We start from the raw sequence: 16,080 nt of genomic DNA on the forward strand, positions 1-16,080 counted from the left end.
TGATGGGGACTTTTTCTTTTTTTTTAAATGCTTTACTCTCTTTGCTAAAGATGGGCAATGAAAGTGTGCAGCAAGCCTTCTAGCAGATGTATCAACAGGCCTACCTGATGGTCTGTCCCTGAACATAGTATCCCATAACAACCTTTGACCTTTGGGGTCAGGGACTTTTTTACCTTTTGTCTGTATTGTCAGTTAACAACATTGGTTTCAAGTGTATTCATCTACTGCCCAAGTCTATGGACTTACAATCTATTTATTATTATTAATTGTTAGTTATTATTAGTTAGTCTTTCGTTTTATAGAATTACTACACTGACGTCATGTGTCATAGGGTTTGTATTCCTTTGCTGTGACTTAAAGTCTGCTCTCAGAGTTCTCAGACTGTCTTGGAGTCAAAACAAACAAACAAAAACGTCAGCAGACTTGACAGCTTCCATCCCCATTTATTAATTCACCAAGTACAGTGAAATGGCATTATAGTACACAATGGGTCATTCCTATGAACGTAATTTTGCGCCATAGAATGTTTATTCATTTGGAAAACATTAAGGTTTCATGCACAATAAACCATATATAGACCTTTTCAAAAGAATAATACAATAAATAAATAAATACACCTTCCCCACCTCCAAAAACGTCAAACATACCACTGTGTTAATTAAGGGTTTTTTAACGAGCCCGTAGGCCACTGGGAATATGTAACTGTGTAGTGTCATACAATGCAATAGCAGGGTAATATGCTGATCTATGCAGAACCCCACAAAAACATTCACTTTTCCTTTTTATGCCTCTGAACGGACACATACCCTGTCTGTGGATGAATCATTAAACGTTATTCTAGCATATCGTTTCAAGTAACAAATGTTCAGTTATAAAAATACAAATATGAACTTCGGTAAAAAGAAGCGTGCCTGGGTTTTAAGAGGGTGGAAACACCCGCATTGGCACTAAGAGCGAAAAGTTCATGCAAAGAGACCAAGAGATATTACTTATATACACGACGCCAAACGTAAGATATTCATTTAAAAAAGTGAACCAAAATAAACAACGAAATATCCTCCTTGTCCTTTTCATCGTGATTATTACTATTATTCCACGTTTCTTCCGACCAACCTTGCTGGCGTTGGCTGCAAAACGCGTTTTCTTTACTTTCATTGGATTTCAACCTGCTGCTCTCGTTCGTTTGGGGGTAATGTGTATTTTGCCAGTCCAGAATCGTGGATGAAATGGTTGCGCAAGTGAACGCAATGACATCTTATCTTCTGATGTTTACACGAACCAGGCCTTTTCCATGCAAGAGATGAACGTAGCTTATTTGCCTGGATTTAAGGAAGGAAGAAAAAAAAAAAAAGCGCGAGCAGAAACGGCGCAGCCTCGGGTGCTGAAACGGACAGCTCCCCTTCTTTTCGGCGCGCGGCGATCGTGCGCAAAGGGAGAAACGGCTGTGAACTGTACGGTTTAGCTACAGAAACCGGTCAGATTGGGCTTCAGATGACACACAGCATAGTGAAATGCCAGACCCAGCCTAGTCAACCGGGATGAATGAAGACGACCTGCGCAGATAAAAAAGTGGGTAACTTTCTGCACAGCGGAAGTTTTGAAAATATTTCGCTTGGAATATTACCAGCAGCTTCAAAAACAGATCTCTTTTAAACCCTGTGCCCACTGTTCTTGCTTCCTGAGTCTCCGTTCAGCATCTTTCTCGCTTCGAAACTCCGAATCATCTTCGTTACTCCTCACTGCTCACATGCACAGTCGACAAGTGCTTCAAACCGGTGATTAAAAGAAAACATTTACGAGGCATCGTTAACGTTTAAACGCCCGAGGACGACTTGTCCGTCATCCCTTTGAGGACTTCGTCTATTCGGTCGTCTTCAATAACCACTGCGAAAAGAGCAAATATATTATCAATGAAACCACGAGTTTCCCACTAGTAACTGTTCTGCATTGAAGCTAAATGAAATACATGCTATCACTCAACAGAGTGCGTGTGGGGTCATATTCACTTGGAAAGGTCAAAAAGCCAAAAACAAACAAACAAACAAACCAAAAAAAAAAAAACCAAAAAAACAATATTAACGCATCTCGGAGCTATTACTGATGTTTAGAAGTTACAGGGCTTCGAGGGGTATTGGCGTTGTTGGAATATTTCGCTTCTGAATTCTTACAATATCTACTTTTGAACCACCGTTTAACATTCGTCGATTACCTTACCGTGCTTCGCCCTGCCAATCTGCCCGAGTTTCGGGGGCCTTTTTGATTGCGATGCTCCAAAGAATGAATTTGTGTCTTGCAACCGACAACTGAATGATATCTGGCTGACTTCATTGTCTGCCCCGTAGCCGTTCATTTTCCCCTCGCTGTATGGCAGAACCTCAGACATTGCGATTAGAGTGTGGAACTAAAACTAAGAAAGTAAGAAATGTAAACCAGACAGTTTCTGGAACGATCCCGCGACGACTTTCGCTTCTTTCGAGTTGTTTTGTGTAAACTCCAAGTAGTGCGCAAAAACAATGTTTCGTTAGAGACTCAACACTAACGCAGTGGTCCTGGCGGAACGGACTGTAATTGTAACCTCGAGATTCGGCTTGTTGTGCGTGCCTGCGTGCCTGCAGAGTTCTTGTGAAAAATGCAGGGAGATCCCAAGACCATAAAGGAAACCCAAGCGGAAAAGTGAAGTCATTCATCCGGGTTCGAAGGGGCGGGGCGGGCGGGGTGGGGGTGGGGACTGTGCTTGAGTGGATTAGGTTTACACCTAAAGCAAAATAAGAGCATTTCAACCGTTCTTGTCTTTGACAATACTACAAAAACGTTAATGACGTTTGTAAATCTATTTGCGCAAGTCATTAAGGAAAAGAAAACTATATTTAAAACTATTGTTTATATTTCAAAAGTTATTTTAGTGCATATTTGTATATTTGTAATCTTAGTTGATTAGAAATTGCAATAACATTTTTACAGCTTGTTAATTGACAGATACATTTTTTCATTCTACCCCTCAAATTTCGTCGTATTATTCGAGGTCACAATGGAAAGAATAAACCACATTTACGGTATTATCCTAATTCAGTTATTATTCCAGATAGATGATCAGGGAACATGGATATAATTCTAGTTGTACGTTTGAGGATACAAATATAGTTATGAGGAGATAAACTTTCTGAGTGGGTTTACAGAAAAAAAACAAACTTGCCAGTACTTTAGCTCCATCTGCTGGGTCTCGTTAGAAAGAACCAGTGCGAAGTGCGAAACTGTCAACGCGAAGTCGTGATTACATTAATGAGCTGGGTGTAATGCCCATTGATCGGTAAGTAACCTAGTTGTCGCGAGTTCACATTCTTTGTCATATTTCTTGTATGTATGGGCTGGACATCTCAGTTTTCCCCATTACCCCATTTTAAAACTTTTTCTTTTCTTTCTTTCTTTATTTATTGTTATTTGTTTGTTTTGTGGGTAACAAATAATTAATATGACGCTAAAATTCATTTCACCATGAAACGGGTCTAAATTAAAAGGGAACAGTATGAAATCTATAGGCCTATTTTATAATTAAACTTGTTCATCTAGTTTTTGTTGATTTGAAAGGTCCAGGCCTTATAGTAGTGACTTTTGGTAGAAATGCGTATTAACGGCATTCTCGTTCAATCGTTATCCGAATTAGTTCCTTTTTCGACAACCTGAAACCCCCTTCTCAGTCTGTCTCGGCGGCGGAAGTTTGATATCGCGTGGCTATTTTTTGCCCTGGATTTGGTTCGCCACCTGTCCCGGTCAGTCTGAGAGGTCGACACAATCCGAGTAGCAGAGAAGGGAAACCACAAGACTACCCTGAAATGGTGAACCTTGTTCTTGGTCCGTTGGTGACGATTTTGCTGTTCCTCTTTATTTCAGGTACGCCAGACTAATTAAACTTACCTACTAACCCATTTTATTCAAACTTTTGGCCCTCTTGCCGTTTGAAAATCTTTCTGTAACGCGGAATGTTAGTCCGTGCTTACGCTATGAACATACGTATTTTTTTGAATTTATATTTTATTTTAAGATAAAACACATTTTTGGGTGATAGGTAGCCGTTTTATGACCACTGTTCTGCGTAGTAACCAAATAACGCAACTGACAAAATCTCTCCGCTGGTTATATTTGCTTCCTGAAATATTCGCGTTTAACAATAAGAGCAAACACTAATAGCAAACAGGAATGAAAACATTTAGGAAAAATGTATTCCTCAAGTAGAGTAGAAGTAGAGTTGTACACGCAGACTGTTCTGGGAGGAACGGACCACTCAGTCTGTGGGTAGTTAATTAATAGTTGCAACGCATGTTACAATGTATTTTACCCTGAATTACAAATAACAATTCGCTAGGCCGCAAATTCTATTTATAAAGAGTTACGAAATACATTTACAGTTCGACAGGCCACAAATTGCACATCACGCCATCAGTTACAGTTTCCATGTGTGTGTATGCGCCTACTTCTTGCCCACAGGATATACTTGCAGAAATGAGGAGGAGCGTCTCATCAACCACCTGTTTAAAGAGCGCGGCTACAACAAAGAGCTGCGACCGGCTCAAAGCAAAGACGAAATTGTGGACATTTACCTCGCACTAACGCTTTCAAACCTCATTTCCCTCGTGAGTGGATTAGGTCATGTCCCATAGACTTTGGCCCAAGATGGCTTTCCCGTTGTTATTATGTACTTTCGTGTTTCTTTTGCTGACTTTGATGTCTCTGTGACAGGATGAAGTTGAAGAAACATTGCTGACAAATGTATGGATGGAACATGTAAGGATTTCGCTCTCAGAAGTAAAAAAAAAAAAAAAAAAAAAAAAAAGAAAAGAAAAGAAAAAAGAAATATTGGTGTTCTATGGAATTCCTTTTATTCTATTTGGAACCCTTTCCTAAAAGTTCTGTAGTGAACACCAGTTGACACACAAACACCAGGCTTATGTTCAGCAGCAGAGCACATAGCGTGGGGCATCTGGTGGGCAGAGCAATGTTCTGCTAAAATTAAGGCTTGGAAAGAGAGAACTGTAGGATGTGACAGTAATAGAAACATCCAGAGGAAGGAATCTGATAAATTGCACAAATATCAGGGACTGAAATCCCCTGACAGAGAGAATGTGGAAGGCTAACCAGGGTTGTCCCAGTGGTGATAGGGGCACTTGGGGCTGTGACCTCTAAGCTGGAGGAGTGGCTCCAACAGATCCCAGGAATTACATCATAAGTCTTAGTCTAGAAGAGTGAAATTCTTGGAAAAGCAGAAGTACTGTACCACACCCTCAAACTCCCAAGTATCTGATAGCAGGTTTGAGTATGAGAGAAAAAGTAATATAAGTCATATAAAAGAAAAATATATATTTCATCTTTAACAGAGCTGGACTGACTATAGACTTGCATGGAATACCTCAGAGTTTGATGACATTGACATCCTGCGTCTCCCCTCTAGTATGGTGTGGCTTCCAGAGATAGTTCTGGAGAACAAGTGAGATGTGTCTTTCACCACATTCTCTTTGGCTTGATTTTACTCTGCCTATTGCCATCATTATTATTAACATATTTGCTTTTCACTCTTTTAGCAATGATGCACAGTTTGAGGTGGCCTACTATTGCAACGTGCTGCTCTACCCCAGTGGGTTTGTGTACTGGCTTCCCCCGGCTATCTTCCGTAGCTCTTGTTCCATCAATGTTTACTACTTTCCCTTTGACTGGCAGAACTGTTCTCTTAAATTCAGGTGCACCACACACACACACACACACACACACACCATGCACAACAAGTCAATTGTTGATATGTCATACAATGAAATAGAGGAAATGTCAGCTGGTGCTTATTCTTCTCCACCTTCTCAGCTCCTTAACTTATAATGCAAAGGAGATCACTTTACATTTAAGAGAAGACGAGGATTCCGAAAATAGCAGGTATTATAGGGTGGAATGGATCATAATCGACCCTGAAGGATTCACTGGTAAGGAATGACAGCAGCGCCACAACATTGTCATTGTGCTTCTCCGCGTCGGTGTAACATGGTGACACATCTCCCTGTCTCTCCTCTCTCTTCAGAAAATGGTGAGTGGGAGATCGTGCACAGGCCTGCCCGCAAGAACACCTATAAGAGCATCCCCATGGACAGCAACAAGCACCAGGACATCACCTTCTACCTCATCATCAAACGCAAGCCCCTCTTCTATATTGTGAACATCATCATCCCCTGTGTGCTCATATCCTTCATGGTCTCGCTGGTCTACTTCTTGCCTGCTGATAGTGAGTTTTCACAGGCCTCTCCAGCCACATGTGATTAGTCTTGTTGATCGTGTGTAAGACCCCAAGCATTCAAATTAATATTTTTCAGTCTCGGTTTTTTTTAAATGTCCAACTGTGGTTGGAGTTCTTTACCAATTGGGAATCACATGATTCCGTTCCACTTTAAAATAGTGTGGATCTGAAAAAATGGAGACTAAATGAACAGTAATTAAGCACATTTGTTAAAACAAAATGTTACTCCAATAGGCATCTATCTGACCCAATCCAGGTGGTGAAAAAATGTCCTTGTCCATTTCTGTGCTCTTGGCCCAGTCTGTCTTCCTGCTGCTGATATCACAGCGGTTACCTGAGACTTCCATGGCAGTACCTCTAATTGTCAAGTGAGTGAAGATTGTTTTTGAGATCATGTCCAAAAAAAAATCACAGCAGAGTTAAAAATAAGGAGAAATCAAAGAGATGATCAGAGGCCTGGATGTGACTCTTGCAGGTACCTTATGTTCATCATGATTCTAGTCACGGCAGTGGTGCTAAACTGTGTGGTAATGCTGAACTATCATTTCCGGACTCCAAGCACCCACGTCATGACACAGTGGACCAAGGAGGTTAGTGGTCTCACCAGAGCTCTGGGAATTGCTTTAAAATACTCTTCTACTTTTTCTTTAGAAAATGTTCGATGTTAATTGAAATGGTTTAGTACACTTTCAGTCCTCATTAAAGCTCCTTCAGGTAACGGGTGAATAACTTTTGTATTGCACATTCATTCCCGTACTGAAAAGTCCACTGAGAGGCATTGTCTAAGCCTTATGAGAATGTTTTAGCATGCCGTGGTTCTAGCCATATGTAGATGTCAACACCTCGGCACCCTGGCTTTCTCCAGTTCTTCCTGGGGACACTGCCTCGCCTGATGCATCTGTCCAGGCCGGGGGAGAGCGAGGCCACCTGGGAGGGAGCACTGCCCCGCCGTTCCAGCTCTGTGGGCTACATTGCCAAGGCTGAGGAGTACTACAGCATGAAATCTCGGAGTGAGCTCATGTTTGAGAAGCAGTCGGAAAGGCACGGCCTGGCCACACGCCCCACGCCCACCGCAGGTCAGTCTTACAGCGATTTAGGGCGAGAGGTTTGGAGACCGATTCTCGAAGGTCCACCCAGTTAGACCAGGTTTTTTGGTTTGATTCATACTCCCAGCACACCCTAGCCAGGTCATGTAGGCTCCTGCAGTCCTTGTTAACCTGATTAAGGTGTGTGAGAAGCTGGAACAGAACAAATGCCTGAACTGTGTGGGAGTCCTAAGGACTGGAACAAGAACCATTAGGTTCTTTGGCATGCACGAGTGGTACTGGGTTTTGCCTGCCATTATGAAAAAAAAGTTCTTTGCAGAATACAAGCCCAGCGGTGAGACAGATGAGACCAAACAGTTGTATGATGAGATGAAGCCTGCCATTGAGGGAGCCAATTACATCGTCAAGCACATAGAAAACAAGAACAACTATAATGAGGTGGGGAGTCCAGAGGCGTGAAATTTGGCAAGGCACCAGCCTTCCATTGAGGTTTCACTTCGCTGGGGCTGTCACGTCATGGTCACTCAACAGGTCATTCACTGTTCTAATTTGTGCCTGTGTTGACACATTTTTATAGGAAAAAGAGGACTGGGCTTGGATTGCCACGACAGTGGACCTCCTCTGTTTCTACATTGTCACTCCGATTATGACAATAGGAACCATTGTCATCTTCATGGCGGGAATCTACAACCATCCGCCTCCACTGCCCTTCGAGGGAGACCTATTCACCTACATGCAGGAGGACAAACGCTACATATGATGACATTGCTCAGCACCACAAGGGCAGCTCACAGTGGCAAGCATGTCAGAAAACAGGGATTTTCTTAATTTATACTTTTCTCTGAGTTTTACCAGTTTTTGCATGACGTGGTCTAAACACACACACACACACACACACACACACACACACACACACACACACACACACACACACACACACACACACACACACACACACACACATATATATATATATATATATATATATATATATATATATATATATATATATATATATATATATATATATATATATATATATATATATACATTGAAAGTTGCTAAGCATATGATTTGTATTGATTTGTAATGACTAAACCTCCTATGGATTTACTTTGTGATAGATATAACATTTTTCCTTGCTTGAATAACTGTGAAACACTGTAGTCCTCTCTCAGTTCAGAAGAGCTGAGAACTTTCATTTTTAATCATATTAAATTGCATTTGTGAAAAAACAATATTGTCTTGATACCATCTCAAATATCTGCATATCAGCACAAGCACAAAAGCATAATCAACCACCAGCTGTACAACCAAGTATGCCATCAAAAATAGAGTTTAGAAAAAATTTGTCAGTCAACTTCTGTCACCACAAAAGAAGAATAGTAACAGGCCCTCTGTGATGTCATACCCCGGAGGACTGTTGCACCGGAACCTCTGAAACAGCTTTCGAGCACAAAGCCTAGATGCACAGAGATCCTCACGCTGCCGGGAATTCTTAAGTGCAGGAGACGTTCCAAGATGTGAGGCTAGAATGCTAACTGCTCTTCTTCAGTCAGGTGTGGAGGGGTATGCTGCTTATGCTAAATTTGTCATACCTGTACTGTGGAAATAGTAGTTGGGGGCATTACATAAAGCAGATGAGCATTACCGTGCAAAGACCCACAGTGGACAGATGTTTCAGAAGCATCCAGCACACAGCCTGACACCAGACACCCACAGCGAATCAGTCACATATGACTTTAGTGCTAGACACGTTCCCCGAAAGACACCGTCTATAGCTTATTCTGATAACACCAATAGAAAACGTAGGCCGCATTGTTCCATTTTCATCACTTGTCAGTATGTTAGTAATATGCTTGCCTTTGAAAAGAAGATAGTAGCAGTGGGTGTCACTTGCAAGCTGTGAGTCATATTAAAAAGCTAGATCAAGCAAATCTTCATCTAAGAGCTGAATAAATAGTGCGTATACAAATGAACTATTTTAATACTATCACACTGAGTGGATGTAAGGACTGAAGGGTGCTATGCCTCTATTCTACAGTGGAAAATGAGCTGTTTAGGAGAGTCAGAACAGCTGCTCTCTCAGATGGAGCTGGCAGTGACAGGCTTTGATTATACTGTCAAACACATGCACTGAAAAGAAACTGTAATGATGTGGATAGTTTGCAAAACGATAGAGATCCGCAAGCTTAATTCTTAAATAAAAAATTACTGGGAAGAGACTGAAGCTTTATGTGTAAAGTGATTAATGCTCAGGTTGGCGTCATGACAGTCTGGTCTCTTCTGGTTTCCCAGTGGACCAGCAGGAAAAATTCTTCCTGATTGAAGCCTACATTTACCACCATCACTGTTATAGTTCATGTGAAATGCCTTTCTAACGGCAGTGTCAGCATGAGACTAGGTTTATGTTAAAAAGGTGTAACAATGCCTGATGATTGCCACCAAAAGGATTTGGCTTCCACAAGGACCAGTCCCCAAAATGTTGAATTGTTTGATATATTTTCCTTCTACTGTCTCTAGTTTCAGCATGTCAAGACCACAGCAATTAGGTGTATGCCTTGTATATGTGCATACTATGTATATTGCTCTGGTCAGTATTGCTCTTTTATGGTTTGAGCTAATTTAATATATCGTTTAAACATACAGTATATTGTATATGATTTCAAATACTACTTTTCTTTGACCTCCTTCTTGGGATATTACATGTTGCATCTAGCAACCACTAGATTGCAGTATGGAGTCAGTTAACTTTGGACTCTTGATGTTGTGCCAATTTTTTCAACCAAGTCTGCCAAACTGTGGATCACAGAACATGAGCTGCATCACACAAGCATTTAGTTGATGTAAATCCAGTAATTGTAATTGAATTTAATAGTCAAACTGGGTTTGAAAGCAAGGGCGTAATCCTCCACGCCTCTCCTGTTCTCTGCGGGATTGCTGTTTTCTGGAGATGCTTAGGTTAGGCTGGAGGGGTGTGAGTGAAAGGGAAGGACGAAAGAGAAAGAGAACGCACGGCAGAATGTGAAAACAGTTGTTAAATGGCGCGTAAGGGGGTTTGATGGATGGGAAGCTTTAGCTCTCGGAAAAAACTCACAGGCCAGCCCTGGCTTACAGACAGCAGGCCCAGCACACCCAGTTCAGTCGCATTAATGCCATCTAGCAGCGTGCCACAAGAGCCTACAGCAGACTCAAATAGGACACAACACAACAAGAGAGAGGGCCAACAAATGCTAATCAACCTGCCACACAGACACAGCAGGCTAAGAGTGTGAGAGAGAGACATGCAAAACACTGTCCTTTAATCCTGTCTAAGACCCACAGACACACACCATCGACACACCTCTGTCGATGTCAGCCATTGCCTGGAAATTCTGCTTAATTATCGCCCGTCTGCTGGACGCTGTTCATTGTGCGTTTCTTCCTTAGGTCTCTGATTCATCAGGACCAACATGCAAAGCCAGGCCAAGATTCTCCCTCCAGCTTAGCCCTTACAGCTCTGTCAGCATGAATAATAATATTCAACATACCTTAGTTATGAACTAAAGCCAGCCCTGCTCTTCAGAGGCCTGGCCAAATGATGCTGGATGCTGCCTGCTTTGATCAACTGGCAACGTTGCCCCCTGAGACTGGTTGTGAATTCTTCACGTAAAATTGATTTGGCAATGTGATGCGCTGGTGTTTGGAGCGATCAGGGAGCTTCCCTCCTCATCCTCAGAGGATGCCCTGCCCCCTGGTGTGTCCACCAGCCTGTCACCAGGGGCTTGGTGGCATGGTCTAGCTCTGCGCAAATAGCATTTGTTTTCCTTTGTGGAAGCAGACGTTCATCAACAGAAAGCTGCACCCCTGCAAATAAAGATAACAGAGGAAGTCATCCAGTCAGGCAGGAATAATTGCTCCAGCAGGAACAACCATGCAGAAACCCAATTAAGCACAGCAATCTATTCTTAAATTGATTTGCTTTGATTTGCAACAGTGGTCTGTTCTGCTACTGGTTAGAAGGAACGATGCACTGATGTATGGTCAGCTTCTCAAACTATAATAAGAAAAATGGGAGATGAGGGTAATGGAGGAGCTCCCACACATATCTTCTAACCCAGGTTAGAGCAGAGTACCATCAGCCTATAGAGGGTGCTATGTCTGTCGCTTCAGCCAGGGAAAATATCCCTTCTGTTTGTTACTCTGCCCAATACACATAAAACCACTGTACGTGCGCTGCGTCTGACAATAGCACGTGTTACTTTAACCACTCAACCCTGATACCATTACCTCGACCACAGTACCATTCACTGTACACACACGTACACACACACACACTAACATCACTACCACTCACCCACTCACACTGCCAGAAAGAAGCAAGCTTTTATTTTTCTGCCATTCCTGAGGTTAAAAAAATGTTTGGTAAGAATCAGTCGGGGGGATTAAATGCGACACTGGCAAATCTTCTGTCAGGGTGTGAAAACGACGTCCTCCTACTCGAATGCAGCAGGCAGCACACCGCATTCTCTTCGCACGCAGATTAGCCCACCCCCACCCCAGATTCGGGGGCGTTTGTTTACTGCGCCGTTCGCGCGGCTCCAGCGACGTGAGCCGCCGCGAGGTTGAAAGGAACCGAAGGCGCTGTCTCTCTGCATGCGCAGCCCGTGAGGGACGCGCGTTCCTCTGAGGGGCGAGAAACTCTTTAATGCCGAAAGATAGTGGAACACATGCAGCAGAGAAAGGTAAAGAAGATGTTTTAAAAACAAATACCCAAAAAGAGAAAACCTAATCACCACATTAAATATTATTGTAAAAGGTACACCGAAACTTGACTTAAAAATATTTTTGTTTTAAATGACATAAAATGTATTAGTATATTTGCAAGGTATTTCGATCATAGAAGCTACAGCCAGTTAAGGGATGATCGTTCACCCTCTGCGATCCCAATTATCCCTACGGAGAAATAAATATCTAGGTTGGAATATAATTGACTTGTGTCTCCAGGTGGCCAGCAGGTGGCAGACTGGCTCTCGGCTCGCTGGGAATGGCGCCGCTTATAGGGCGCCTGTGGTTTTTATAGCGCCCAATGTCGCTCGGGTGCCTCTTGTGTGATTCATGTTGACATACTATGGCTCAATCTGGGACCATTTGGACCTAGCTCCACTCTCGGGCCTCCATCTGCTCGAGGCATCCAGTATGAGGAGTTGGCTGGGAGGCACTGAGGCAAAGCATAATAAGGGCCTGTGCTGATTGGCTGAAGAGGACTCCGTGAACTATTGGGTGCGCTCACTGTGACTGACACTCTCTGGATGTGCCGCGGATATACCGGTTGTTTGTGAAAGTTCATTTTTCCAGTGAGTGACTGTCACAGATGTGTTGACTACCACCCCAAATGTGCTAAGACTGAATAATCACTACTCCATGCTTACCAAAGGGTGGCATGAGCACTCGTCTGTCCCTTTTCTTTCTCGTTCTCCTATGCCCAGCTATGCACACCTGAATGTCTTTCCAGAGTCAGTTTTTACTTAAAATACTGTGATTGCGCTCATATAAAAGCAGCACGATGGGGAGAAAATTAGGTCAGGGTGGCGTATCCTTGGCCATCAATATATCCATAACATATTTCATCTAAATTCTGTTTATATGATGCTGAACCCTTTTTGAAACAGGACCGACTTCTTCCCCTCATTAAAATGAATGCTGGGATTACGCCCGTTATACTCGCGGGAAATAATCAAGCAATGAGTCAAATTCACTTTGCAGCACACCGCCCACAGGAGGAGCGCGCGCTCGATTTAATCAGTGTTTCTCTCTGTCGTTTTATTTCCGAGGCAGCATAAACTCCCGTCTCAGCGGGCGCGATTCGCGCATCCAGTCTGCGCTACCCTTCTTAGCCACTGGTCGGCGGTTGGCGGATAGCCGGCTTGCCGTGAATAGAGAACGGCCGAGAATGTAAGAAGGGGTTTTGCAGCCGGTGCGTAGCACGAAACTGGATGACTATTGTGGACGCACCAGAGAAGGCGGATGAAAGCAAACCTGAGAACGGCACGATGTGACAGCGCGTTTGCACTGAAAAAGGAGCGCGGATTTTAGTTCGCACAGGAGAGGACCGGGGACAGATAAGCGGGTAATGGGGATGAGAAACGGCTGAGTTCGCGGGAAGCGGTAGTCGGGCACACATTCATAACATGTGCCGAAGAGTACTTAGAATGCCATTTTTTGCGCTGGATATGATGAAATCAAACCGTCGGGGCAAAATCGGGCGCTAACGTGGGAATTGTCTCGAGGCGCGCACGACAGGTCTCTAATCTAAATCTGCTGCGCGATTGGGCCGAGTGAACGAAATCTTTTGCCCCTCGACCCACGTGAGAAAAGAACTGCCGAAACTTTCCCGATGGCCCTCGTCATGGAACCTGTTAGCAAATGGAGTCCCAGTCAAGTGGTGGACTGGATGAAAGGTAAGCTATGGTATGAATGATTGGAGATGTAAAACATTCGCGTAATTGCGCAGGAACAGCCAACTAGGTTGTCCTTGACTCCAAATCTAAGTTAACTTATACAGCTGAAAGCTTTTACCGGAGCTCCCTTTTCGTTGTTGTCCAAGTAAGGGTACAGGTGTATGACTGCACAGGTGTCTGGTGGTAATATAAAACCACAGTAGAAATGCGTCTAAGATATTGCAGTTCTACTGTAGTCCATACCGGTTGCAATAAAGCTCATTATCCAGAATAATTTCAGGCATTTTCGAATTTGATAGTGAATCTGTTTCTCTTGGAACGTGAAAATGACAGTAAGCAACGAAAAGGCAGTTTCGCAGGTGACGAGGGTAACTGCAGCATCTCGTGAAAGCGCTGGCCGCCCGGAGGTGGCCACGGCAATTACGCACCTTCCCAGCGCTCGTGGGCGTGGGTGGTTTGCTCATCATAGCAAAACGCGACAGCGAACTAGCGAGGTTTTCTGACACGACTTAACAACGTGTCTTTTTAGACCGACAGACATATGATTTTTGGCCCCTCATGCCAGCTCTTCTTAACATTTTTAACTGTTAAAATTGGAACTAAAACGTTGGTTCACATTAGCATTTTCACAAACCCAGAGCTTCTTTATAATATTAAATAACGTGTCCAAGCGCATTTACAGTAGAAGTATTTTTTCGGTACATTTGGACTATGTACATATTATTTATTTTTTAAATATGAGAAAAGGAAAGGGATAATATTTACATAATTCCCATTTATTAATTTATTCACCCATTCGTATTGTTCGATTCGTAAACGATCTTCTTAGATCTTCTTAGATATCAAGTATGTACAAGGAGACTTCACTGTCACCCGAATTTCTAAATGGAAAATAATAGATAGGCAAGTCTTTTCACGATTTTCTTGGTATTCTATGTTTAATGCCGATTTGCTATTCCCAGGTCTTGCCATAACGTTGTTATATAGACATTTCATATTTACTTCACCTCAGAAAGCAATGGTTCACTTCTCCCACTCATCTCACATGACTAAGTTTGTGAGACTGGACTTCGTGTCTTGTCACAATGAAACATTACCTGAATCCGAAGAGTATTGGAATTTTTTTGGACATGGTTCCATGGTTTTTTGGAAATGTACTTGTTTTAAATCCAACACATTTAGAAAATCATATACTGCCTATACAAAATATATGTATTCTTGATATATATATCAAGACTACAAATATTTTCTTCCCCAAAAAACATGGATTAAGATTATTTTGAAGCTGCAACAGAAAAACCTTTGTGTGTGTGTGTGTGTGTGCGCGCGTGCATGCATGTGTGCATGCACACAGTAATGTTCCATCATAAGATTGATATTCCAGTCAGTGGTCCTAGCTAACAGTTTCCAAAGCCCTCTTACTGTAATAAACTACTTAAAAACATAAACATTCATGACCGCTCTCATGAAAACCTGAACTCCTTTGCAGTTTGACACGTAATATAAAAGCCCTCTGATTCCAGCATTGCTGTAATATCATATGTTGGGAGACATGGTAATGCAGGTGAAAAGACTGTACAGGGGCCTTTGTCACAGGAAGCATTTGGTACAAGTTGCATCTGTGTCTCATAATGGGTTGGTGTGAGTGAGTCAGACAGCCGGTGTGTGCTCCGCAGATCACTGCATGCTGTGTGCACCCTCAGGCCTACACAATCCACTCAGCCAGTCCGCTGGGTAGCATCACTTAACCAGTGTGATTAAAGTGGCATTAGCTCCGAAATGCTGTGTTGGTTCTCTCAAACTAAAGGTTACCTGGTGTGGAGGAAACTCATTCGCTGACGAAGAACACCAGCCTGGCCGAGACTGATGTGGATCGGTCCCTCTGTGGGTCTTGGATCTCGTCTTGCAGCTCCTGACAAGCGTTGAGCGAGGGGCGCCTTGAGCGCGCTCACCGGCCAAGTTCTCAGAGACACAGAGCTTCTCTGCGTCTAGCAATTAATAGATGCTTGAACATGGGGGAGCGGGGTGGGTGGGATGATGAGGGGAGCAGAGGATGGCGGACGAGGTCTGACAGGAACTGAGCGGTAAAGGTGCTCGCAATCAGACCCCACGGCAGCAGATAGATGGATGGATGGATGGATGGATGGATGGATGGATGGATGGATGGATGGATGGATGGATGGATAGATAGATAGATAGATAGATAGATAGATAGATAGATAGATAGATAGATAGATAGATAGATAGATAGATAGATAGATAGATAGAAAGAAAGAAGGCAAACATGCATTGTTCATGCCCCTGAGAGTGACTGGCTGTTGGC

The 16,080-nt window shown here is 43.0% G+C and overlaps 3 protein-coding genes across 8 annotated transcripts in view; 2 read left to right on the plus strand and 1 right to left on the minus strand.

The window, feature by feature from the left end:
- Positions 1-423: 423 nt before the first annotated feature.
- camk2n2 (calcium/calmodulin-dependent protein kinase II inhibitor 2) lies at positions 424-2,639 on the minus strand. The gene is made up of 2 exons (XM_027008080.2): positions 2,215-2,639; positions 424-1,884 (listed from the first exon to the last, which is right to left on the minus strand). Exons 1-2 carry the CDS (start codon positions 2,381-2,383, stop codon positions 1,814-1,816), a joined length of 240 nt encoding a protein of 79 aa, XP_026863881.1. The 5' UTR covers positions 2,384-2,639; the 3' UTR covers positions 424-1,813.
- Positions 2,640-3,250: 611 nt separating this feature from the next.
- Positions 3,251-8,213, plus strand: chrnd (cholinergic receptor, nicotinic, delta (muscle)). Of its 2 annotated transcripts, none has more exons than XM_027008079.2 (13): positions 3,251-3,307; positions 3,662-3,888; positions 4,483-4,628; positions 4,735-4,779; positions 5,370-5,479; positions 5,574-5,729; positions 5,848-5,963; positions 6,059-6,259; positions 6,528-6,639; positions 6,747-6,861; positions 7,137-7,347; positions 7,637-7,755; positions 7,895-8,213. In XM_027008079.2, exons 2-13 carry the CDS (start codon positions 3,831-3,833, stop codon positions 8,075-8,077), a joined length of 1,572 nt encoding a protein of 523 aa, XP_026863880.2. In that variant the 5' UTR covers positions 3,251-3,307; positions 3,662-3,830; the 3' UTR covers positions 8,078-8,213. The 2 variants fall into 2 exon arrangements, with proteins under 2 accessions (XP_026863880.2, XP_035382515.1); XM_035526622.1 differs by having other exon boundaries at positions 3,279-3,307; positions 3,773-3,888.
- A 4,942-nt stretch (positions 8,214-13,155) lies between these two features.
- Positions 13,156-16,080, plus strand: part of cnksr2a (connector enhancer of kinase suppressor of Ras 2a) — a 65,735-nt gene continuing 62,810 nt past the window's right edge. For all 5 annotated transcript variants that reach the window (XM_035526031.1, XM_035526034.1, XM_035526033.1 and 2 more), the window contains exon 1: positions 13,156-13,757. In XM_035526031.1, coding sequence (XP_035381924.1) covers positions 13,694-13,757 — 64 coding nt within the window. In that variant the 5' untranslated portion in view covers positions 13,156-13,693. The remainder of the gene's footprint in view (positions 13,758-16,080) is intronic.

Source organism: Electrophorus electricus, chromosome 5 (genome assembly GCF_013358815.1).
Source record: "Electrophorus electricus isolate fEleEle1 chromosome 5, fEleEle1.pri, whole genome shotgun sequence".
NCBI lineage: Eukaryota > Metazoa > Chordata > Actinopteri > Gymnotiformes > Gymnotidae > Electrophorus > Electrophorus electricus.